Source organism: Mercenaria mercenaria, chromosome 11 (genome assembly GCF_021730395.1).
Source record: "Mercenaria mercenaria strain notata chromosome 11, MADL_Memer_1, whole genome shotgun sequence".
NCBI classification, from domain to species: Eukaryota; Metazoa; Mollusca; class Bivalvia; order Venerida; family Veneridae; genus Mercenaria; species Mercenaria mercenaria.
In genome coordinates, this window is record NC_069371.1 from 8,823,486 (window position 1) to 8,850,845 (window position 27,360).

Sequence of the window (27,360 nt, forward strand, 5' to 3'; positions counted from 1 at the left end):
ACAGCGCAATAAATTTGTTATTTGCGCAATGATTTAAAAGATCATTTTTTGAAACGGACAGGGTAACAAATGGATAATTTGGTTAATAAGTTAATATGCAGTTTTTATTTGAATTTGTGAATATCATAATTGCTATTTTGTGATAAAAGAGCATAAAATTAGTCACCATAATCATATGCCCAAATGTCTTACCAAATCCCGCAGAATCGTTATGCGTGTTTATGCTTAATGAGTTACCGCGGAAGAAAATACGTGGCTTTATTCGAGTATTGCACAATTACACTTCATAAATTTGACAGATTACATCGTATATTGGTCACAGCAAATGGGATTGACATAACTGAACTTCATCCGATCAATGAACTCTTTGAAATTAGAGACAATCTAATGGAACTATATCTACTCGCTGTGTTAAGAGGCTATTTAATGAGAATGAGAAATCGGGCAATAGCAAGGACTCGTCAAACGCTTTCAGCATTTAGCCGACTCAAAAATAATATATTACATAAATATCTATACCTTTGAAAAATACTAGAGAATACAATTATGAAAAAAACAACAAAAAACATGTTTTATGTTCATAACAAAAAGAGCTGTTTTATGACAGCACACTTGACTATTCAAGTATGACCTTGACCTTTCAGCTAGGGATCTATGTCTCACCAAAGACATATCATCTTGGTACACTGAATGAGGACCAGACAAGAAATATGACATGAAATATTTGACCTTTAAATATGACTGTGACCTTTAAACTTGGGATCACTGATTAAACGCTCCAAACATACATTTTGTACATACCTTGTCCCCGGTGACTTTCTCAGCAAGACCTCCTTCAACCATCTTCTTCAGTGTCTTCTCTTTACTCTGAGCTTGACGGGCCAACTTAGCACTTCCGTGACCAAACCTGGCTATATAGTTCTGAAAGATAAAGAGAGGAATCTTTTACATTTGTTTCATCTACATATATTTTACTAGTTATATTTGGGTTTAATGCCATCTTTTCAACAGTATTTCAGTTAGGTACAAGGAGCTGCATTCAATAAACGCTTGATGCCCCCAGTGGCATCCTTGTCGATAGATTTTGCACCTAAGTCCAAAACGTCCAAAAAGGTCAAGGTCAAACTGAGGTCAGGTAAAGTTTAAAGATGAGGAATGGTCACAGTTTACATCTGTATTAGTATCAATTCATCTTTGTAAGGGGTATTGATGCTAGACGAAACGGTCCCATTTGGTTAACCAAGATATGGCCCATATAAAGCAACCTAAGTCCAAAATGAGGTCAAGGTCAAACTAAGGTCAGGTGATGTCTGAAGATGAGGGATGGTCACAGGTTACATCTGCATTAGTATCAAGTCATTCTTGTAAGGGGTATTGATGCTAGATGAAACGGTCCCATTTGGTTAACCTCGTATGGACGGACGGACAGAAGGACGAACAGGACAATCACAAAATGCCTCCCGCATCAGCAGATGCTGGGGGGCATAAAAAGCATACAGTTAACCTGACCGGTGTTCCTAAATTCTGAACCAGACTTCATGGAACCTGTATCAGTACAGACTTGTTCTCTGTAAGTAACGGACTCCAATCCTACATCAGGCAAATTAGATCTGACATATTGTCATGTGTTCAATTGTAATGAAAAAGAAAATGCAGAGCATGGCACCAGCTTTGGACTCCATCTCTTGACTACATATATTATTAGGACAGAAGCAAAACAAGGTTGGATGAAATCAACTCAATAAAATAATTATAGACCAGATTTTTTCTAACATCCTGAATTTTCAAGAGAAAATTTGTTTTCTTTTTCTGAAATTAGCAGAGTACAGCAGAGCAGCAGTTTAAACTGTTACATTGATGATTCTTATTCTGTTGCAAAGGAGATCAGACAATTCTGAATCGCTTCCTCATTTCGAGCATCATACCCGCTACAATCTGCGGACAGAGAGCAAGTACTAAACCTCGGCCTTTTAGGTCATCATTTCTCCTGAAAAGTTGTAACTTCTCAATAGTGTATCTTTCCTATAATCAGGATGCTCCAACAAAAAGCTTTCAATAACATGAAAGCATGAGTGCACTAGATCGCTTGACTGAATTTCCACCTCTAACAGGCAACAATTTTGCAAGGGAGTCAAACAAGAACATTTCTGCCAAATCAATTTGAAAACTGGCCTAAATATTCAGATCAGAACCATAGAGCCATACAAGAAAAACTAACACTGCCTTTAACTGCCATGTTTTTGACAAGTCAAGCTGGCTTTAACAATTTCAGAAGAGGGTCATCTGAGGAACATTTCTATGGAATTATTTAAAAGCCAGCAAGTTTAGAGGAGGTGGTATTTAAAGATTTTTCTGTTTATAGCTCTTGTTGCCATATTTTCTGAAATAAATTGAACTAGATGTGTGTCCATAGGACACTGGATTCCCCAATCCTTATCACTGTATGCATATTTTTTTGACTAAGTCAAGAGCCATAACTCTGGTCTGGCTTTGTGAATTCCCCCTCCCCCCATTTTTTGTTTGTTTTGTTTTTCATCATTGCTGTGTCAAACAAGTGATTTAGATGCTGTTTGAAGAGATTTTTATCTTTAGCTCTGCCCCACCCCCCACATGTGCACCAGAGTAGAACTGTTTGAACAAGTTTGAATGAGGATCATCCATGCCAAGTTACATCGACTTCCACAAAAAGTATCATAGGAGATGCCATATGAAGGAAAATGTGGATGAACTGACAAACTTACCTACATAAAACACTGAATTATCCAAATTTCTCATTTATGAAATTAAAATGGAGAATACTACTTACATAATGTGTCATTTGAAGGACTTCAACAATCCTGTATTGTTTAGAATTTAGATCATATTGATCACGTGTTAGGGTGCAACAGATAAAGCTAGGAAAATTGAACTGGTCGCAGGTTGAAAACTATAAGAAAGCCGTCATAGGGTGAAACTTCAATCTTTTCAAAGAGAGTCTCTAGCCCTGGCATACACAATTATCTCAATCTTGTAAGGGGTATTGATGCTAGACGAAATTGTCCCATTTGGTTAACCAAGAGATGGCCCATATAAAGCAACCTAAGTCCAAAATGAGGTCAAGGTCAAATTGTGGTCAGGTGATGTCTGAAGATGAGGAATGGTCACAGGTTACATCTGCATTAGTATCAAGTCATTCTTGTAAGGGGTATTGATGCTAGATGAAACGGTCCCATTTGGTTAACCTCGTATGGACGGACGGACAGAAGGACGAACAGGACAATCACAAAATGCCTCCAGCATCAGCAGATGCTGGGGGCATAAAAAGCATACAGTTAACCTGACCGGTGTTCCTAAATTCTGAACCAGACTTCATGGAACCTGTATCAGTACAGACTTGTTCTCTGTAAGTAACGGACTCCAATCCTACATCAGGCAAATTAGATCTGACATATTGTCATGTGTTCAATTGTAATGTAAAAGAAAATGCAGAACATGGCACCAGCTTTGGACCTCCCATTTAATAATCTTGTGTTAACTAAACCAGTCCATCTCTTGACTACATATATTATTAGGACAGAAGCAAAACAAGGTTGGATGAAATCAACTCAATAAAATAATTATAGACCAGATTTTTTCTAACATCCTGAATTTTCAAGAGAAAATTTGTTTTCTTTTTCTGATATTAGCAGAGTACAGCAGAGCAGCAGTTTAAACTGTTACATTGATGATTCATATTATATTGCAAAGGAGATCAGACAATTCTGAATCGCTTCCTCATTTCGAGCATCATACTCGCTACAATCTGCGGACAGAGAGCAAGTACTAAACCTCGGCCTTTTAGGTCATCATTTCTCCTGAAAAGTTGTAACTTCTCAATAGTGTATCTTTCCTAAAATCAGGATGCTCCAACAAAAAGCTTTCAATAACATGAAAGCATGAGTGCACTAGATCGCTTGACTGAATTTCCACTAACAGGCAACAATTTGGCAAGGGAGTCAAACAAGAACATTTCTGCCAAATCAATTTGAAAACTGGCCTAAATATTCAGATCAGAACCATAGAGCCATACAAGAAAAACTAACACTGCCTTTAACTGCCATGTTTTTGACAAGTCAAGCTGGCTTTAACAATTTCAGAAGAGGGTCATCTGAGGAACATTTCTATGGAATTATTTAAAAGCCAGCAAGTTTAGAGGAGGTGGTATTTAAAGATTTTTCTATTTATAGCTCTTGTTGCCATATTTTCTAAAATAAATTGAACTAGATGTGTGTCCATAGGACACTGGATTCCCCATTCCTTATCACTGCATGCATATTTTTTTGACTAAGTCAAGAGCCATAACTCTGGTCTGGCTTTGTGAATTCCCCCTCCCCCCATTTTTTGTTTGTTTTGTTTTTCATCATTGCTGTGTCAAACAAGTGATTTAGATGCTGTTTGAAGAGATATTTATCTTTAGCTCTGCCCCACCCCCCACATGTGCACCAGAGTAGAACTGTTTGAACAAGTTTGAATGAGAATCATCCGTGCCAAGTTACATCGACTTCCACAAACGGTATCATAGGAGATGCCATATGAAGGAAAATGTGGATGAACTGACAAACTTACCTACATAAAACACTGAATTATCCTAATTTCTCATTTATGAAATTAAGATGGAGAATACTACTTACATAATGTGTCATTTGTAGGACTTCAACAATCTTCTATTGTTTAGGATTTAGATCATACTGATCACGTGTTAGGGTGCAACAGATAAAGCTAGGAAAATTGAACTGGTCTCAGATTGAAAACTATAAGAAAGCTGTCATAGGGCGAAACTTCAATCTTTTCAAAGAGAGTCTCTAGCCCTGGCATACACAATTATCTCATCATTCAACCATGTCAAATTAGGACCTACCCTGAGAATTACAGAAATGCTGAACAGCATACTATGAAATCATTTAATTTAGTCGGCATGAATTTCATGGTTTTGGCCAAAACGGCTGTTTCATGGGGACATTAATTCGTGGATTTCAAATTTTTGAATTTCTTTTTAAAATTTCCACTGGACTAGATCTAGTAAGTTTATCATTTTGTTCTTACATGTGAAACCTACACGTGTCAAACAGCGCTACCATGGTTACCGAATTTGCAATCTACGCTGCGGGAGATTAGCGAGTGATCATGTGCCAATTAACGACTGTGTTATCTAGCTTATTCGACCCCTAATTTGCAAAACTTAATAAAACTGTGAAATATTCAAAAAGAAAAGTTGGGGCCAATTAAAAAGTGTCGAAACCGTAGCACCTGGGATATAGTTTTGCACAATTAGCATTCATAATCAAAACAAATATCTGAATGTTTTTTGCAAAATGAATGCGCGTCTTCATCTAAAATTACAAGCTGTTGAACTTGTGCATGTGCTATTTCCTGACGTGTAATGTATATTGGGTAATAATGCATCAGACGCAAGTCTAGCAATTAATTTATAATATTTTATAAAAATATAGGCTAGTTTATAAACATTTCAGAGCCGGGTCAAATAAATGCAAATAACAGCCGCAGCATAGTGCGGTCTGTCATGTGACGCTACGTCAAACTACTATTTTTAGTATCGACTTTTACTTTGATCGGGATGTTGTAAACAAACCACGGTTAAATGTCTGAATGTAACAGTCGGTTTTGTTTTGACGCATACCTATGTTTATCGCTGATGGAGCCTCCATAAACTACACAAAAGCTGCAGGTCAGTACTGCCACATGCACACAACTACGGACCAAATCGATTGGCTATGGTGTCTTTTTTGGCGACATTGAGAACAATTTACATTATCTTGGGCACAATTCGTTCACTGGGACTTAATTTCACAGTTGGGCTAAACAATGAAATCCGCGAAAATTAATCCCCCACAAATAATAATGATTTCACAGTATTAGGACCTACCATGAGAATTACTGACATTTCATCATTCAACTATGCTGAATTAGTACCTACCCGGAGAATCACAGAAATATGACCATTCAACTGTACTGAATTAGTATCTACCAAGAGAATTACAAAAATGTTATCACTCAACTATACTGAATTACAGTTGTACATACCAAGAAAAGTACAGAAATTTCATCACTCAACCATGCTGAATTAGTACCTATCTTGAACATTTAATTTATTAAAATCTCATCATTTAGTCATGATGATTAAAACCCCTTCCAAAGAATTATAGAAGTTTCATCATGCAATTTTTTTCAATTAGGACCCAACCAGAGAATTACATAAGTATCATTCAATTGTACTGATGTATGACCCACCCTCAGAATTACATATGTATCATTCAATTGTACTGATGTATGACCCACCAACAGAATTACATAAGTATCATTCAATTGTACTGATGTATGACCTACCCTCAGAATTACATAAGTATCATTCAATTGTACTGATGTATGACCTACCCACAGAATTACATAAGTATCATTCAATTGTACTGATGTATGACCTACACTCAGAATTACATAAGTATCATTCAATTGTACTGATGTATGACCCACCCTCAGAATTACATAAGTATCATTCAATTGTACTGATGTATGACCTACCCACAGAATTACATAAGTATCATTCAATTGTACTGATGTATGACCTACCCTCAGAATTACATAAGTATCATTCAATTGTACTGATGTATGACCTACCCTCAGAATTACATAAGTATCATTCAATTGTACTGATGTATGACCTACCCTCAGAATTACATAAGTATCATTCAATTGTACTGATGTATGACCTACACTCAGAATTACATAAGTATCATTCAATTGTACTGATGTATGACCTACCCTCAGAATTACACAAGCATCATTCAATTGTACTGATGTATGACCTACCCTCAGAATTACAGAAATACAAAAGAAGTTAGGAGGCTCTACTCCCAAGAAGGAAACCAATTTGTACTGTTGTAAGACTTACCTTCATATTGGCTATCTGATCTTGTTCCCACCTGTACTGTTTCATCTGATTCTCCTCCAGCTCAAACCTTGTTTGTATATAACTGTCAAAATTACCCTGTAGTTAGAAAAAGCAAAGTTCAGAAAGTTTTTGTTTAAGCAGTCTAGCCTACAGATCAAATAGTTCAAGCTATACAGTAAGTATTTTATTTTACTAAGTTTTATTTCACAACCCTTTCTGACATGCACCTGTAACCAAGTTGCAACTTTTCCATTCGGTACTAATTAGTTCTCTGTAGGCATAACTATGCAAAAGGAACCAGCACAGGAACCACTTGGTCGTTTAATAGCAGACTGGTTACTGAACACTATCATTTCACTAGTGCCATGGAGGTATCTGTAAGAGCCAGTTTTTGTTTAAAACAATAGGGCCATGAAGGCCCTATATCGCTCACCTGACCTATTGACCTAAAGATCATCAAGATTAACATTCTGACCAAGCTTTATTAAGATATGGTCATAAATGTGGCCTCTAAAGTGTTAAATAGCTTTTCCTTTGATTTGACCCAGTGACCTAGTTTTTGACCAGACATGACCCAGATTCAAACTTTACCGAAAGATCGCCAAGATTAACACTCTAAGTTTAGTGAAGATACAGTCATAAATGTGGCCTCTAGAGTGTTAACAAGCTTTTCCTTTGATTTGACCTAGTGACCTAGTTTTTTACCCCACCTGACCCAGATTTGAATTTGACTTATAGATCATCAAGATTAACATTCTGACCAAGTTTCATAAAGATATGGTCATAAATGTGGCCTCTACAGTGTAAACTAGCTTTTTTGATTTGACCTGGTGACCTAGTTTTTGATACTACATGACCCAGATTCAAACTGGACCTTGAGATCATCAAGATTAACAATCTCACCAAGTTTCATGAAGATACAGTCATAAATCTGGCCTCTACAGTGTTAACAAGCTTTTCCTTTGATATGACCTAGTTTTTGACCCTGGATGACCCAATATCGAACTCGTCCAAGACTTTATTGAGGGTAACATTCTGACCAAGTTTCATTAAGATTGGGCCAAAATTGTGACCTCTTAGAGTGTTAACAAGCTTTTCCTTTGATTTGACCTGGTGACCTGGTTTTTGACCCCAGATGATCCAATATCGAACTCGTCCAAGATTTTATTGAAGGTAATATTCTGACCAAGTTTCATTAAGATTGGGCTAAAACTGTGACCTCTAGAGTGTTAACAAGCTTTTCCTTTGATTTGACCTGGTGACCTAGTTTTTGACCCCAGATGACCCAATATCGAACTCGTCCAAGATTTTATTGAGGGTAACATTCTGACCAAGTGTCATTAAGTTTGGGCTAAATTTGTGACCTCTAGAGTGTTAACAGTCAAATTGTTGACGATGGACACAGGGCTATCACTAAAGCTCACCTTTGAGCACTTTGTGCTCAGGTGAGCTAAAAACTCTTTCAGAAGACACATGACCCCTACTTTTCTTTTCACTTTTTGTTTCTTTTGTTTCTTTTAAGACGAGGTAAAAGTTTATAATCTATATGAGTGACAACACTGCAAAAATTGTACATTTTATATAGAATATACAGGGAACAGTATAAAGTTCCTTTACACCATCAACATGCCCACACTTTCTGTGCATTTATTTTCATTAATACCAACAATTAGTGAATAAAACAAAACAAAATCACTTGCAAAATATTCTAATTTTACAGCAATTTTTCTTACACAATATACACTACTAAAACCAATTGAATAGGTACAAATTTTCTTCCAAATCACAAAATCTATGGATTTTATTAGGTACTGCATTGGATTTTCCTATCTGTATAAGGCACAAATTAGCAACAAAGTTATCCTACGGACAGCCTATCCTGTGCAGAGTGTTGAGAAACTTGGTTCAACTAGTATCTCACAATTGCATAATTTTTAAAAGCTTACACTCCCTACTGAGCAGAAGAAGTAGTCCAGAAGTAACAATGACTACAAGACCAGGGATCAGAGTTTGAGTACCTGCTCCTCAAACTAAAATTACTAACATTGGAATAAGAGTTGCATGTATGGGTACTGTTTACCCCGAATGTTATTAAAGAACCAGAGAGTCTTCTGGCATTGTAACATCTTCTGTACTATCCTCCCATTACAAAATACTAACGTTTTTCTGGAAGGAGTCATCCATATGGGCTATCAATGGTGACTATAAATAAGCTTACACACGCACACTAAGCGAGTCACAGTGTAAATCATGAATGTACATAGTGACTTTTCATGATAGAAAAAGACCCCAGACAGACTCTACCCTGGTATAAACCAGCAGGAAAAAACGTCAGTAATACAAGAAACCCTTTAGAAGTGCAAAAGTTTTCTGTACTTGAAATTTGATTTGAAGTTTTATCATATTTATCTGTAAATACATGTATACTGGGTAAAATATTTAAATAATTTAGTGACAACCCATCTGAAATGTTACCTTTTTTGCAAAATAAAAATATCAACTTACTCCATATATCTTTATTTTCTGCTTGTTCATGTGAATGATGTTTGTACAAACACCATTGAGAAAATCCTGGGAGTGAGATATAACCACCAATATTCTCTTGTACCTGAAACATGGACTCCACAGTGTGATTCAATATATTTAATGGTACACAATTCTTTGAGCTTCAACACTTCACATACTTTGTCAGTAAATGAATGGAAGTTACTGAATCCAATGCATAACTTGCAAGACCTCTTTTTTTCTCACTTTTCTGGCATTATCCTAACCAGGCATATGAAAGTCAGGCTAGCAAAATTATATAAAATGTATACATACTGTGAAACCATTAATATTCGTGGGGGACTAATTTTTGTGGATTTCGTGGTTGAGTCAATCCACGAAATTTAACCCCAACGGACAAATAAAATTCCCCATTAATTTTATGTTCAAGAGTTGAAATCTACGAACTCATTTCCCCATGAAATTGCCGTTTTAACCATATCCACAAACTTTCATGCCCACGAAATTAGATGATTTTACAGTACTCTGTCAAAATATGAAAGAATCTATCTTTTTAACTACATATATAAACAGGAGGGCCAAGATGGCTCTAGGTCGCTCACTTGAGTAACACACCATAACAGTGTAATAAACAAGAGTGTTAACGAGTTTGATTTGACCAGGTGACCTAGTTTTTGACCCAATACGACCCAGCTTCAAACTTGGCCTAGAAATCATCAAGATAAACATTCTAACTAAGTTTCATGAGGATAGGGTCATAAATGTGGACTCTAGGTTGTAAACAAGCTTTTCCTTTGATATGACTGGATGACCTAGTTTTTGACCCGACACGACCCAGTTTCAATCCAGGCCCAGGGGTGTAGAAATGGGCCGGAAGCCGGAAAAATCAACCGGCTATTTGAGCATTCTCACCGGCTACTTTTTCCACAACATCGAAAATAAATCTTGTCAATTTTGTGTTCAAATCCGCGGAAACTTGATGGTATACGAAGCTGCATTGGCTCAATCTATAGTTGTACTCACCTGGTGAGTAAATAATTTGTTTACTTCCGCTGAAAAACCCGTTGCTATTTTTAAACACGCACTTGCAGCATTAGGTCGGTGCGTGACGTCATTAGTTGCATACCTCTAGTGAAATTTTACGGTGTGTACACCCCAATGGAGGGTGACAAGGTCAAGCAAAAAACACTTGATTGTTTTTTTTCAACCACAGATAAAGCGTAGTAAGTAAAACGTATATATCATGCGACTGAATCTACAAGTTTATACCAGCGTGATAGACCGATATTTTTGTTTTCACAGACTGATTTGTTGTCGCGGGAAATCTGGAATACACAAGACGAAAGTACATATATATATGCCGCATAATGTGGCTCGCAAGCGTGTCACTAAACGAAAAACAAACAAATAAACAAAAACAACACACACACACACACGTAATTTATTAACTAGATCTGACTTTTAATCAAAGATATCTAAGTTTTTATTTAATAAAGTACACAAAACACAACTCGTTTGTGTATTAGAACCAGATCTAGAATTTGCGTGTTGACTGTTGTGAATCTCTGTTGTAATTATATGACACTGGTTTACAGCAACTCTCTTGAAGAAGTTTGGTCGGTCAATCATATGCTTTGTTTTCGTATGAACTTTTGACCACTAATTACCATTCATTTTGCATTTTTGTTTTGTTTTAAGGCGGGAGGGGCTTGAAATGGATATGCAGAATTTTCTTTGAGTCTTGAAGAATTGTTATGAGTGTTGAACCTCAAAATATTGACTTAGATTTCATTTAAATATTTAATCTGTAATATTATGATTGAACATTGTTCAGATTTTCATAAATGTTTGCTTTTTTTTGTTAAAATTGTGTCTACCAGTCAATATTATATGTGCCAATTTTAAATGTTTTTTGAATTTCCTTTTACATACCGTAATTAAATTCATCAACAAGCCAAATAAATGATGAAAAACCTGCCTCAGATGACTCGAGTTTTGTCTTCCAGAGAAGTCAAAATCACTGTCGGCTCGGGGGGCTTTGCCCCCCTGATCCCCCCACAGGGGACATAGTCCCCTTGACCCCTACTGGGGGAGGTCCCCCAGACCCCCCTTCCTTCTACTTTGATTGATTTTCCTGCTACTTCAAAACATTTCTACACCCCTGCAGGCCTAGAGATCATCATGATAATCATTCAGTGCTAGCTTGTATCAAATCAAAGCATAAATGAAACCTCTACAGGCCCTTCCCCAGAAATTTTTAAAGGCGCGGGGGTAAAGTATGTGTGGTGGGATAAGGGGTGGGTGCGGGAGGGGTACCCCCTCCCGTGTTCGATTTTTTTTTAAAAATCGAACCCAAATTGTGCTTTTTTAAGTATACCATATGCAAAAAAACACAACAACATGTATTTCATTACTTCTACATTTTCACATAATGTTATAACCATCAATATATCATAATAATTATAGTGTTATTTCTAGAGCTCAAAAAGGTCAGAGTGCTGCCAAAAAGGGACAGAGTGTTGTCCGAAAGGGGCAGGGTGTTCTTTTCAACCTGAAAGTTATCATAGCAGCAGTTGCCTTTCTAGATGTCTATAGTTAATATGTATCCCATTTATCTTTATTGCACACTTAATGGAAATGTCACAGAATAAATTTAAGTGGTAAATCTTCCAAAAACCAGTAACAAAGTTTACAAAGGTTTTTTACTTACTTTATAGTTTAGGTTAAACCATTCAAGCCTTTCTCTTAAAAAATGTCACCAAGAATGTCAACGTATTCATATGAATATGAAAAAATGGAGGGTCTTAATATATTAGCTTATATAATCTTGAAACCAAGACCATGTTGTAAACAACATAGTTAAAGGCCTGTTTCAGGTCACATTGTAAACTAATAATTATCAAAAGTCATGTTGTATCGATCAGGTCTTTCATCAATATTTCATTAACAGAAAAGTGCTATTACAGTCAGGTTAAAGTTTACTAAAACGTATATCCAAAATATACTATCCGGATACTGGTACACTTTCGGAATGTTGTCCGAAAGTAGTTTTTACTCAGTTACATGACCTACTAGGGTAAACCAGAGATAGTTCCTCAAATTTTGATGTTTCTCATCGTAAAAAAATACACCGACTGTCAGCTTTTTTTGAAGGAAATACGGAAAAATTGCATACAACATCGGGAGTAATAAGACTTGTGAACGGTCATTCTAAACTTACTTTTACTTTCGATATTCATTAAAATTTGTGCATTTTCTAGTTTAAATTACAGTAGAATCAAACTGCATTGATATATACTTGTTATTATACTAAACAACGGTCTAATTTAAATTTTGCACAAAGAAATCTAGGGCACTTTTCACATGCTTGGTTATCAGCTGGCCGCTTACGCACCCCTTTTTGACATTTCACAGCATCCCTACTATTTATCAATTAGTTTTAACACTTCATTGATTCTCATTACTTGTGTGCACTCGCCGTGACGTAATCTGCTGATCAAAAAAATCGTCGAGGCATGTCAACAGGGAAATTACATATACACTACACATGAGGTATTTCACGGGGATGAAATCGCTTACTGATTTAAGACGCCGCGCTAATAATTGAGGCACCGCGCGGGATATTTAAGCGCTGCGGGAAGCAATATTTCGTGTTTTAAGCGCCGCGGTAGCGCGGCGCCTTATGCGGCTGGGGAACGGCCTGCTCTATATGGCTGAAAGGGCCAAAATAGAAAGATTGCCCCTGTCAGGGGCAGTAACTCTAGCACCCATGATGGAATCTAGCCGGTTTTCGAAAAGAACCTAGATCTTTTTGTGACTTAAGTTGTATGTAAGTGTGGTTAAAATCAAATATAAAATGTCACTTCCATCGTGTTAACAAGGTAAAAATTAACCAAATTTGGCTCTTTAAGGGGTCAGTCAGGGGCTGTTACTCCGGAACCTATGATTGGATCTGACAGATTCATCATGGAATCAAACATTTATTGTTGCTGAAGATATTTTGCAAATTTGTATCAAATCAAACCATAAATGAATTCTCTATATGGCTGCAAAAGCCAAAACAGCTAATTTTGGCCCTTTAAGGGGCCATAACTCTAAAACCCAAGATGGAATCTGGCCAGTTTTCAAAAGGAATAGTGATACTATGCCAATACAAGTTGTGTGCAAGTCTGATTAAAGTTGATTGCAAAATGTGGTCTCTACATGTTCACAAATCAAAAATAGCAAATTTTGGCCCTTTAAGGGTCCATAACTCTGGAACCCATGATGGAATCTGGCCAGTTTTCGAAAGGAACCAAGATCTTATGTCAGTCCAAGTTGTGTGCAAGTTTGATAAAAGTTGATTGCAAAATGTGGTCTCTATCGTGTTCACAAGTCAAAAATAGCAAATTTTGGCCCTTTAAGGGGCCATAACTCTGGAACCCATGATTGGATCTGGCCTGTTTTCGAAAGGAATCAAGATATTATAACAATACAGGTTGTGTGCAAGTTTGATTAAAATTGATAGCAAAATGTGGTCTCTATCGTGTTCACAAGAAATTGTGGATGGACGGACGGATGAAGGGCGATCACAACCATGTCACTATCTGACAGGTGAGCTAATAAAATGCTAGAAATATAGTTTTTATGATGGAGAAAAAGATTCACCCACTACTCCCCCAGTATATAATTTCGAAAGATTTGGATATAAATAAGACTTACTTCTTTAGTTCTTCCTCTAACCATACACAGGCATTAAGATCAAGGTGATTTGTTGGTTCATCTAGCAACAGTAGTGCCGGCTTTATAAACAGGGCTCTAGCAAGTGCAATTCTCATACGCCAACCTCCGGAGAAATGTTTTACAGCTGTATGCTGCATCTTTGTTGTAAAGCCAAGACCAGTGAGAATATAGGCAGCTTTCTGTTCTGCCTTGTCAGCATCTATTTCATCTAAATGCTCGTAAACATCCATCAAGCGTTCATGAGATTCTAAAAATTGGAGACAAATTGCATTATTTAATGTTCATACACTGGTCCATAAGCAGAAGGATAAAGTGTATATAATGTTGATAGGTCTTAACGTTTAAATATCCTTATTTCACAAACCTCAGCTGAAAATTTTACACAAATTGGTCCCAGAATTTTTTTCACGACAGCTCATGGATTGTTGGAGGGGCTGACTACAGCTTTTTAAGGCTTTTTCTGAGCAGAACTGTATCAAGTTAATTTAAAAGCAATGTTTCTATCTATGTTTATACCTACAAAGTTTAGTTCAGTGTTCCTATAAAAGCTTGTTAAGTTCAGTTTTATTGTAACATTTTCTCTCCACATTTTGGACCCTTGAGATTGGCTTCAACCATATAGGGATTTTGATTAAATAATTTGTCATATGAAATTATTCTAATGTAGATTTTCTAGAAACTTCAAAGGCATCACTTCTGAAGTCCAACAAAACCAGATTTAATAAAACAAGGCAGTTTGAAAGACAGCTATATTCCCCGCCGCTGTTATGGATAGTGAAAGGGTTGATGGTATTGGGTGGAAGTACTGATGTTGTTAAGTATATTTTATAGTGACCTTGACCTTGTGCCTGCATGGCTGACTCATGGGTTTTTGCAAACCTTCTCAGTAAGGTGAACATGACCAAAATTTTAAGAAAGTCCTTCAAGTGATTTAGCAGAAAAGGAGAGGACAGGAAATTGAAGGCTAAAACATTTGAGTTGTGACCTTGATCTTGAGCTGGCATGGATGAATTTTCAGTTCTGCACATTGTCTTGAAAAGCCAAGTCATATTAAAATCCTTCAAGTGGTATGAGAGACACAGAACGGACACAAAATGAAAGGCTCAAACCTTTGACCTTGAGATGACAACGCTGAGTCATGAGTTCTGCATATCATCTTAGAAAGGTGATCATTTGACCCAAATTTCATGAAAATCCTTCAAAGGGTATAGGAGATACAGAGCGGACACAAAATGGAAGGCTCAAAGATTTGACCTTGAGTTGTGACCTTGAACCAACATGGCTGACTCATGAGTTCTGCACATTGCTTTGATGAGTTGATCATCTGATCCAAGTTTTATGAAAATCCTTAAGTGGTTTAGGAGATACAGTGCGGACCAAAAACGGAAGGCTCAAACCTTTGACCTTGAGTTGACATGGCTGACTCATCAGTTCTGCACATCTTGATGAAGTGATCAACTGACTCAAGTTTCATGAAAACCTTCAAGAGGTTTAGGAGATACAGAGCTGACACAAAATGGGAAGGCTCAAACCTTTGACCATGAGCCAACATGGCTGACTCATGAGTTCTGCTAATCGTCTTGATGAGGTGATCATTTGACCCAAGTTTAATGAAAATCTTTTCAGGGGTTTAAGTTATATGGAGCGGACACAACTGTTATGGACTGATGGAAGGACATCACTCGTGGCAGGGGATAAACAACTGAAATATATACCATTATCATCTTTTGTGGCAAGTATCTCAGCTTCTTTCTCCAGTTTCAGTCTCACTTCATCAACTTCCATTACACAGTCCATGGCTGTTTTGTCACTTGGTGGCATCTCCCGACGTAACAAAAATGTGTCTATATGATCTGGTATAGGAAGTTCCTTCTGTGACAGTGCTGCTAACAAGGTAGACTTACCTGAAAATGGAATTATGGAATATTATTTTTGTTTACTGTTATAAGTTATCAATACAAAGTACAAACATGTTTGTAGTTTTTGAACACAAAATATAAAAGCTATTAGTTAGAACAACTAAGAAATATTTTCTTTTTTAATTTTCAATTCAATTTTTGCAGCAGATAAAAAATCTAATCTCTAGTCTGTTTGACAAGAAATAGCAAGACCCTCAGCTCTTGATGCTCCATTACTGCAAAACAAATTCCATGCACAATCTATGTAATACTATGTATGTTTTCAAAAAGCTTTCAAAGTTTTCAACATATAAAGCCAGGGCTAACAATTTTGCTACTCCACATCATATTCCTCATTTAATGATCATGTACAAATGAGGATTGCTGATACTAATATTATCATAACTTGCTGGTATAAATTTTAGGTATCAAACATCTGAACGCATAACAATAGCCATCGTACTGAGCTACCCTGGCACCACTTACCACATCCATTGAGACCTATCAAACCGTATCTTCGCCCACAATTTAACTCTAGTCGACTATCAACCAAAAGTTCAGCACCATGGAAACGTATAGTTATACTATCAAGATGAAGGTCACGACTGTCTACATGTGACGCGAGCACACCTGCCACGGACCTATATTTAGCTGCTAGCTGCAGTTCGTCCAGCTGTTCTGTGACACCGTTTATACCTGAAATTTGATTTTAGAAAGAAACTGTGAACTTAAAAACTACATAGTTCAATGCAATTAAACAAACTATAAATTTGCTCAATTTACCATGGCAAATTGAAACCTCAGATGGCCCACTGCAGACTTCAGTTGGTTGCTATGACAACCTATCAGTTACGTAAACAGACCACATGTCTAGAAACGTAATAAGCAGTATATATCATCACTGGTTGTATAGCCATTACCTAAATTGTGCATTTACAAAACAAAACGCACTTAATCTGCCTCACAATTTATCTCATTTAATAATTCTAAAATGAACAAGAGCACCGCCTTGCGGGTGCAGACGCTTATCTGATTTTTTTGTCTCTGTATAATAGAAATATTGTCCTACCCATGATTTTCTTAGTCCAAAAGGGGCCATAATTCTTGCAAAAAGCATTGCAGAGTTACGGTACTTGCTGTGCAGAATCAGCTTTTAATGGTGAATAACTGCTCCAAGTTTTAAAGCAATAGCTTTGACTGTTAAGGAGAAAAGTTGACCTAAGCACAAAACTTAACCAAGAAATCTGATTTTCTAAGTCCAAAAGGGGCCATAATTCTTGCAAAAAGCAGGACAGAGTTATATTTCTTGCTGTACAGAGTCAGCTTTTGATGGTGAACAGGTGTTGCAAGTTTCAAAGCAATAGCTTTGATAGTTTAGGAGAAAAGCTGACCTAAACATAAAACTTAACCAAGAAATCTGATATTTTCTAAGTCCAAAAGGGGCCATAATTCTTGCAAAAAGCAGGACGGAGTTATGTTTCTTGCTGTACAGGGTCAGCTATTGATGGTAAACAAGTGTTGCAAGTTTCAAAGCAATAGCTTTGATAGTTTAGGAGAAAATCTGACCTAAACATAAAACTTAACCAGGCAACGCCAACGCCGACCAAGTGATGACAATAACTCATCTTTTTTTTTTCAAAAAATCAGATGAGCTAAAAATCAGTTCAAAAGTTTGTTATAATGTGAAAAACTGCAAAATACTTACAAAGGTGAGTAAAACATTGGGGAAAAAAGTGATTTTGTGCCATATTTGATAATTTATCATGCCAACCAGGATACATTGGAGAAAGTTCTGTGACAACTGCTCTAGAGATGCTGCTATTTATGTGTTAACAATGTGAAATATAGCAATTTTCATTATTCCAAAAGCCACAACTTATTTGCATTATGAGCAATTTTGCTCATTATTTAACTTTTTTGAGATCTTGTGACGTGTATTTTATATAAGTTATGTGAAGATTACTCAAGAAATGTGGCTTCACATATCATGTATTTAACAATTTATCTTGTGAAATATGACAACGTTTACAAATTAACGGGCTATAGATTTGGTGCTATTTGAGCAACCTTGCCAGTGATTTCTTTTAAAAATAATGCAACTACCTGTGCCCATGAAATAGGGAAAATTAGCGTGCCAAATCCTAGTTTGTTTTGCTTATTAATTGTTTACATTTTGCTTTTTTCAACTAAGTTTATACTCTTGGTGTATTACCTATATGCATATTTCACTCATAAGCGTCTACATATATGGATGGAATCGCATGTGCGCACCAGTAAACGTTCGAAAAAATGTCCGGCAGGTGAACAGGTTTTATTGATAACCCTAAATATAGTGAGGTTACCTGCACGCCCATGCGACATATAGTGCAAAATACCATCTGTCAATTATGCAACACATACTCTGCAAATTTCAATTGAAATAAAAACTCGAGGGGGAAAATATGACTATTTTGGGTGAAAATAAGGTTTTATTGCAAGAGGGAACTGCCGATATTCGGCACCAAAAATAGCCAAAACAAGAAGCTGCGTTCAATAAACGCTTGATGCCCCCAGTGGCATCCTTGTCGATACAAAGCAACCAAGTCCAAAACAAGGTCAAGTTCAAGGTCAAACTGAGGTCAGGTGATGTGGAATGGTCACAGGTTACATCTGCATGAGTATCAATTCATTCTTGTAAGGGGTATTGATCTTAGACGAAATTGTTCCATTAAGTTAACCAAAAGATGGCCCATATAAAGCAACCTAAGTCCAAAATGAGGTCAAGTGATGTCTGAAGATGAGGAATGGTCACAGGTTACATCTGCATTAGTATCAAGTCATTCTAGTAAGGGGTACTGATGCTAGACGAAACAGTCCCATTTGGTTAACCTCGTACGGACGGGCGGACGGACGAACGGACAGGACAATCACTATATGCCTCCCGCATAAGTAGATGCCGGGGGCATAAAAATCACTGCTAACTTGTCTAAGATCCTGTGAAACTTCAAACAGGGATTAATGACTAAAGTAAATCTATCCAGCTTACCATTACTAGCTCCATTACTACTGCCATTAACTTCTGTGCCATTTGGAAGCGGTGCATCTTCATCAACGCCATTGGCTGTCCCTTCAGTAGGTTGCTGCTTCTTACCACGCTTGGCTGCCTCTTTTTTCTTCTGTTCTCGCTTTTTCTTTGCATCTGAAGGCATGTTCACACTTTATAGGATTATAAATTCTGAAATAAAACAAATCAAAATCTGAAATTCAATGTAACTAACATATGATAAAGTAAAACATTAACAGATTTAGTCTCCTGACGAAAGACTGGAATTAGTTTTAGTGTTGAAAAGGCAAAAAATCTTCATCAAAACAATAATTTCATTTCAGTACAGTACTATTGCAGTATTTGACAAATAAACTGGAAGGGGGTGGGGGGTATTTAGAGGGACCATATGGGGAATGTACATTATGAGGCATAAGTGTCTAGGCATACGGATCCGTACCTCTTGCTAAGACTGTTAGGGGTTGTCTAGGGGTTCGGACCTCTTTTTCCAGAGATTTAGGGTTATTTACTTCTTTAATTTTGTTGAGAATGAAATATCAAATATGGCTTAATCAATATAATTATCTTATTTTTGTAAGTGTTATATTTCCAATATTCTTTTTGATGACACAATCTCAAGATAATAATTCATTCGAAAAAAAAAGATCTGCAGGGAGTGAACCTGCAGCCCTGACAAAAAACATGTACTATTGATTATTCACCAGCACCTTAGACCTCTCGGCCATCGTGGCAGACGACATTGAAGGTGAATACTTTTATTATAAGTTATGTTACAATTGGTGATAACTTCTGTGTCTTGGCTCTGTTGGTAAATTGAACTGTGCAAAACCAACCAAGTTCAGATTGATCCTCGTATTCCTTGGACTTGTAAGCAATTTGTGTTGAAACGCTCGGAGTAAGTTATCTTTACTTCTTATTGCATGTATAGTAAATCAGGGTTTTCCCTCGGGTTTTTTATTTGGGAGTCCATGGACTCCCAGGGCTGCTAATTTAAGGGTCCCTAATAATTTTTGGGGGTCCACAAATTATTGATCTTGAAAATGGACATTATTACTATAAAAATTTACCCTAAAACCGAATGAACTTAATTGTACCTTTTTAATTTAGATAGCAGTTGATTCAATATTTCGGAATGGTATCTTTCAAAATAATAATAATAATAATAATAAAGTCTTTATTTAACGAGGCAACACAGTTGGGTGTACCCAGTCTTCCCTGTGAGCCTCAAATGTACATATATACAGTAAACACAAATTAACAAATTAAAGTAAACAAAGTCATGAAGGGATTATAATGCAAAATAGCATATATAAGAGGATTACATGAAATTTACATAAGGAAGGTAATAGAATAAACAACATGGTTTTATGTAAAGTTACACTGAAAGCAAAAGTAATGAAACAAACAATATACAATTATTTGTTAATTATTTATAGTTTTAAATAAGTACTCTGATACCAAAAAATATCATAGTTCTCATGCGGTTGATAGATGTTGTTGCCCACTAGAGAACCACCATTTTAAATAATTGCTTTTGAATGTGTTCAGGTTTGTTGATGTTCTTATATGATAAGGAAGTGAGTTCCATAATTTTGCACCAGAGTATGCCAGTGATTTTCTATAGAATTCAAGTCGAGGTTTTGGAACTAAAAGTAGTCTTTGATCATATGATCTCAATGACCTATTTTCAGTATACGTAAATAGTTGCTTCATGTAACTAGGGAGAAGGTTGTTAAGAGATTTGTATACTAATATGGCTTTTTTATAATTAACTCTATCTTGAAATTTCATCCAGTTAAGTTGAATAAATAAATCGTCTGTTGGTGTGTCAATGTCTTTATCTAAAATAACACGAGCTGCACGTTTTTGGAATTTGTACATGTCATTCAAAAGCTCAGTGTTACAGTTTCCCCAAATAGTGCAACAGTAATCTAGATGAGGAAGAATGTATGCATTGAAGAACATTTTTCTAGTATGGAGATTTAAAAATTGTTTTAATTCTCATAAGCAAATATAATAAGGAGTTGCATTTATTCAGTGTCATTTGAACATGCATTTTCCAGTTAAGGGTATGATCAATATGAACTCCCAGGAGTTTTTCTGTGGTTGAAGTTTGTATAGTTTTATCTTTGAGAGAAATATTTGAGTCTTTGATAGTATTATATGTGTGGTTTGAAGGTGAAATGAACATTGCTTTAGTTTTTTTCAGCATTTGTAATCATTGAATTTCGTTCACACCAGTTTTGTACAGAATCAAGATCAGATTGAAGATTGTTACTAACTGAGATGATAGTATTTCCGTAAGATGATAAAGTGGTATCATCTGCAAATATATCTGATGTTGAATTTGATAAGTGTAAAGGCATATCATTTATGTAAACAATGAAAAGAAGAGGTCCTAAAACTGAGCCTTGTGGCACACCAGACAGTATATCTTGAGCACTGGAATATTTTCCAGACACATGAACTTGCTGTGAGCGATTTGTGAGATATGACCAGAACCAAGTAATTGCATTTTCATCAACATTATATAATTTCAGTTTTTCAATGAGTAACTTGTGATTGATAAGATCAAATGCTTTAGTAAGATCTAAAAAAAATAGTTCCAACAAGATTTTCTTCATTTATTGCTTTTATCCAGTTGTCAATAATAGTAGTTAGAGCAGTTTCGCACGAGTAGCTTGTTCGAAACCCTGACTGATTTGGGTGAAGAAGAGAATTATTTTCTAGAAATGATTTGAAAGTGTTACTGACATGTCTTTCTAACACTTTTGATAGAATTGGTAAGATTGATATTGGTCTATAGTTTGTTTTGTCACATTTAGACCCTTTTTTATACATAGGTGTAACCTTTGCCCTCTTAAATATTGCTGGAAATATACCCTTTGATATACTTAGATTAAATATCTTTTCTAGAGGTTTAGATATGATCTGAGCACTTATTTTAAGAAATTTTGGGCCTATGCCATCAAGTCCAGTTGATTTACTCAGATCAAGTTTTTGCAGCTCTTTTTCTATGAATGTGCTTGTGACTTTTGGTATTGAAAATGGAGAATCTAGTTTAGTATGGATTGCAATAAACTCCTGTAATTTTATTTTATCACTTTCTGATAAGGAGGAACAATTTTGAGGGGCTGATTTGAAAATGTCAATGAAATAATTGTTAAATACTTCTGCTGTTTTAATTGGATCTGAGATCTGAGTCCCCTCCTCATCCTGAATGTAGTTGGTTTGGTGATTGGTGACTTTACCTGATAATTGTTTAAGATTTTTCCACAATTCTTTGGCATGTTTTTTATTGTCATTTATAGTTTCAGAATAGTATCTTTTTTTAGAATTGTATATGAGGCTTTTAACTTTGTTTCGCCAAAATTTATATTGTGCCCTGTCATTGAGCTTTTTTTGCCTTGTCTCTTTCTTTGGTAGCTTGCAAAATCTCTGGATTGTACCAGTCTGGTAAATGTACATGTTTTACACGTTTTTGTTTGAATGGAGCATGTCTGTTTAATACATCATTGAACAATGAATTAAAGGTATCTAAAGCATCATTTGGGTCCTCATATATGTCTAAAATTGACCATGGCTGTTGTTCTAGTGATTCTAGAAAAACTGATTCATCAAAATGCTTCATGTTACGATACTGAATCATATGATGTAAAGGGCCTTTAGGAACTGTACTGGAGACCTTTCTTGTGAAACACACTGGAAAATGGTCACTAATTGATATGGCTGGAACATTAATTTCAGAGAATATTTTGAGAAAAATTTGTATATAGATGATCTATTATTGTTTTAGTTGTGCAGGTTACTCTAGTGGGCATGTCAACAAGTTGTTTTAAATTGAAACTGTTAGTAATATTATCCCAAGAATTGTTGTTAGTAGCTTTAGTAATAGGATCATAGTTATAGTTAAAATCTCCAGTCAAAATAATTTCTTTGTTTTCATTAAATATTTTCTCAATAGTGTATTCTAATTCACAGTTCCATTCCACATTTGAAGATGGAGGTCTATAGATGTAACCAAATACGAATGGCTTTTGTTTGTTTTTCTGTACTTCAAGCCAGATCGCCTCAGTTTTATCAGATTCTAAATCAAACCTACGTACACATTTAAAGTTTTGATTCACAAAGACAATAATCCCACCACCATTTGTTTTTCTGTCTTTACGAAACATCTGGTATCCACTTATTTGAAATTCACTGTCACAGAAGCTGTCGTTCAAAAATGTTTCACATAGTCCAATGATATCGAAATATGTATGATTATGAAGTAGAATTTTTAATTCATCAAATTTTGGATATATGAGCTTCACAATTCAGACCGATAACAAAAGGTGTGATAGTCTTTTTGTTATGATCAAATAGCCAGTAATTACCGGCAATTAACGTGTCACCTCGTGTCAATTATGTTGTTCACAGTTTTATCTCGGTTAAAGATAATACTCGATCCTTAATTAGTATCATAATTTTTGTGATTTATTAATATTTTTTCATCAAAATACTTTAAATTTATATGAAAATAATTTTGTTAAATAAAAAAATAAACCATTCGATCTTTTACGAAACGTAACGGCAATCTTAGATTTTAGCGGTGACAGTTAGCGCGGAGAGTAGTTTCCCTTTACCAAAATGGCCAACATCAATAACAAAAAATGTTTTGAAGTTGGAAAATCGTCTATACCTGTGTATAATGAGCACCCACAATTCGGGGATGGTCCCGGTGGTAAAAAACTGCGCATTTTACATGGGTATCTGCGCAAAGGAGGCTTCAGTGCAAAGGAGTTTCGTGACCGATTTTGCGGGTCCAGTGGACGCAGAGGCACTAAAAAATGCGAGTTCAAAGCAGTAAAAGCGCGTCAGGGACGCAGAAAACCTGCGTCTGGGAAAACCCTGGTAAATGGTAATTTTTTAAAACATGCTGAATATGTAACAAAACATATTCAATGTTTGAGATATATGCTCAGTGTGTTTTAAAAGACTAAAAATGTTGGCTGATGTTTTGCATGAACAGAGAGGGAAAGGCGGCTTGACCTCCAAGACTAGTGTCTGTGAAAAAAACTGCATCCAATGCCATCCACATGCGGGGATATTTTCTGGAATAGCTCTTTAAATAACGGCTTTATCAAATTTTACTAATTCTTTAATAATTAATCCATAAAATACATTTAAACCCAATCAGAACATTCTTTTTTTTTCTCAAGAAATTTGAGTGTTTTCCTGTGTTCGGAAAACCTGCTTAATTTTTGGGCAGTGGCTAGGGATCCGGTAACTGGACATCTAGACCCAGAGCCTAGGGGTCCGGTAATCAATATGAATACTGAATATAGTATTTAGGCCAGAGTTCTTTGATTTTTCGTTACTCAGACCCGCCGACCCTATTTTCCGTCATTTTCGAAAAAAAAAAAAATTGAAATTTTAAAAATTTCAAAATTATTTTTGGGCAAAGATCGATGTTTTGCTGCATTCCAACGACGATGATAACGTCGATATTCGTCAGCGCATTATCCGTCAGTGTCATATAGGCGCAATTTCCGCTCAAATGGAAGCGTCTCCCGTACGTAAACAAAAACTTGAATGAAATTTAAGATTGTCTTTGAACGATTTATGCGCGATGCAAAAGCGGAATATTTGGTTTGAGATCTAGTATATCTAGACAAAAAAACAACGAAAAACACGTTCTGTAAAGGTTACGGTCAGTAACGGTGTCTCAAAATGTTAGAAAAACAGATTTACCCGACGTAAGTAACAACGGCAACACTGAATGTGAATTTGACATGCCTTTGGCAGTTATATATTACATGAGAATGAGGTATAGGAGCAACAAAGTGCTGCCAAACAAAGGAGTCATCCGTTTCAGATTTTGGGTTTTTTTTACCAGGAGGGAAAGGGGCCCAGGCCTGTGATTTGGAGCAAAAACAACTCTGTGTTTGGGCAAATGGGAATAAAAACTCTGATGTAAAGTCAGTAGTTTTTGGGGAAAACGGCATAATTTAAAAGATATTTTCTGAGGGAAGGACCCTATTATGAAGGGGATAAAACCCTGTGATATGCTTATGAAGACATATATATATTACAAGTTGCCTGATTGGAGGTATTTATCTATATATTCCATTGCATACAAATCCTTTTCAGGGACCTATCTAGCTACTTATGCTTTCAGTCATTTGCTGGCCATCAAATATAAAATAAAGAGTGGCCTGACTTTGAATCACTTGCCCCTGACCACTGTGGGATCGAGCCCCACTCAGGTCATCATGTGGAAAAGATATCCAGCTGGCTGACAGAAGGTAGGCCATTCTACCCTGATGCTAATTCTTGCCTGAGATGATGCCCAGAGGAGTACCTGGGGTCTTCCTGCACCATTTAATTCTGGAAAGTCACCATATGACCTAAAAAATTGTGTCAGTGTGACTTATAACACAACAAATAAATATTAAAATGTATTAAATAAAGATCTTGATCACAAAAGTTTATGAATTAACAAGAGCTGTCCGTAAGACAGCCAAGCTCGACTATTCGAAATATTGTCCCAGAAGCAGGAAAATATTACCCAATAAGGTTAAATATCAAAAGAGTTTTAAGTTCAAAAGGGGGCATAATTTGACCAAAATACATATCAGTTATGGGACTTGCTGCTATCAACTAGTTTTATAACCCCGAAGGCACATGTGAAGTTTCATTTCAATATCTGCATTAGTTTTGGAGATAGAAACTCGCATGTAAAACTTTAACCAGAATTTTCAAAGTCCAAAAGGGGGCATAATTTGCCCAAAATACATGCCAGAGTTATGGAACTTGACCAAGTGAGGTTGGTAATTGATCTAGAAAAAGAAAAAATAAGTTTTAAATCTATATGCCTTTTAGTAATTGCCGTATGTACTTGCACGCAAAACTTTAACCAGGATTTTCTAAGTCCAAAAAGGGGAATAATTTGCTCAAAATACATGTAAGAGTTATGGGACGTGATCCAGTGAGGTTAGTAATTGATCTAGAAAAAGAAAAAATAAGTTTCAAATCTGTATGTCTTTTAGAAATAGCTGTATGTACTTGCACGCAAAACTTTAACCAGAATTTTCTAAGTCCAAAAGGGGGCATAATTTGGCCAAAATGAAGGTCAGAGTTATGGGACTTGCTGCTATCAACTAGTTTTATAACCCCGATGACACATGTGAAGTTTCAAATCAATATCTGCATTAGTTTTGGAGATAATAACTTGCATGTAAAACATTAACCAAAATTTTCTAAGTCTAAAAGGGGGCATAATTTACTCAAAATACATGTCAGAGTTATGGGACTTGACCCAGTGAGGTTGGTAATTGATCTAGAAAAAGAAAAAATAAGTTTCAAATCTATATGCCTTTTAGAAATAGCTGTATGTACTCGCACGCAAAACTTTAACCAGAATTTTCTAAGTCCAAAAGGGGGCATAATTTGGCCAAAATGAAGGTCAGAGTTATGGGACTTGCTGCTATCAACTAGTTTTATAACCCCGAAGACACATGTGAAGTTTCAAATCAATATCTGCATTAGTTTTGGAGATAGTAACTTGCATGTAAAACTTTAACCAAAATTTTCTAAGTCCAAAAGGGGGCATAATTTGCTCAAAATACATGTCAGAGTTATGGGACTTGATCCAGAGAGGTTGGTAATTGACCTAGAAAAAGAAAAAATAAGTTTCAAAGCTATATGACTTTAATTGATGGCTGTATGTACTTGCATGCAAAAACTTAACCAAGGTGTGATGCCGACGCCAGGGTGAGTAGAATAGCTAGACTATTCTTCGAATAGTCGAGCTAAAAATAAAGTATGCACATGCTAAAAATGAAACCAGCCGATTAGACCATTGAAAATTGCTATTCAATCATCAATTTAATACTCGCCGGAGTTGTTATGACCAAGGGCAAATAGTACCCATGCCCAAAGAGTGATTTTGTTAAAGTTTTTTAAATCAATTTTATGTTCAAGATAATAAAGAAGTTAAAACACAGAATGGTAATTTTCTTTGTATTACATGTTAAATGCGTATTAAAGTAGTGTTAAAATCCTTTCAGGCAACACATTTGAAGTGATCACTTATTGTCTGTTGTTTTAGTAAATTTTACTGCCTTTTTATTTTTATTTTTTGCCCTCCTCCTGTCAACATTTGTCTGCCCAAAATCCGAGTAACAAAAAAAAAAACTCTGGCCTTAACAAGAGGAGACTATAATTTATCTATCAACAAGCAGCTAACGCCTAACGGCGTTTTGTCCAGGTTTTCCGAATTAGGT

At 36.0% G+C, this 27,360-nt stretch overlaps 1 protein-coding gene across 2 annotated transcripts in view; it reads right to left on the minus strand.

Moving 5' to 3' along the window:
* LOC123530730 (ATP-binding cassette sub-family F member 2-like) overlaps positions 1–27,360 on the minus strand; it is a 46,180-nt gene that overhangs the window by 16,680 nt on the left and 2,140 nt on the right. For both annotated transcript variants that reach the window (XM_045311492.2, XM_053518509.1), the window contains exons 2-8: positions 19,076–19,264; positions 16,537–16,746; positions 15,868–16,056; positions 14,132–14,399; positions 9,431–9,533; positions 6,926–7,021; positions 802–921 (exon numbers count right to left, since the gene is read on the minus strand). In XM_045311492.2, the coding sequence (XP_045167427.1) occupies positions 802–921; positions 6,926–7,021; positions 9,431–9,533; positions 14,132–14,399; positions 15,868–16,056; positions 16,537–16,746; positions 19,076–19,238 (1,149 nt within the window). In that variant the 5' untranslated portion in view covers positions 19,239–19,264. The remainder of the gene's footprint in view (positions 1–801; positions 922–6,925; positions 7,022–9,430; positions 9,534–14,131; positions 14,400–15,867; positions 16,057–16,536; positions 16,747–19,075; positions 19,265–27,360) is intronic.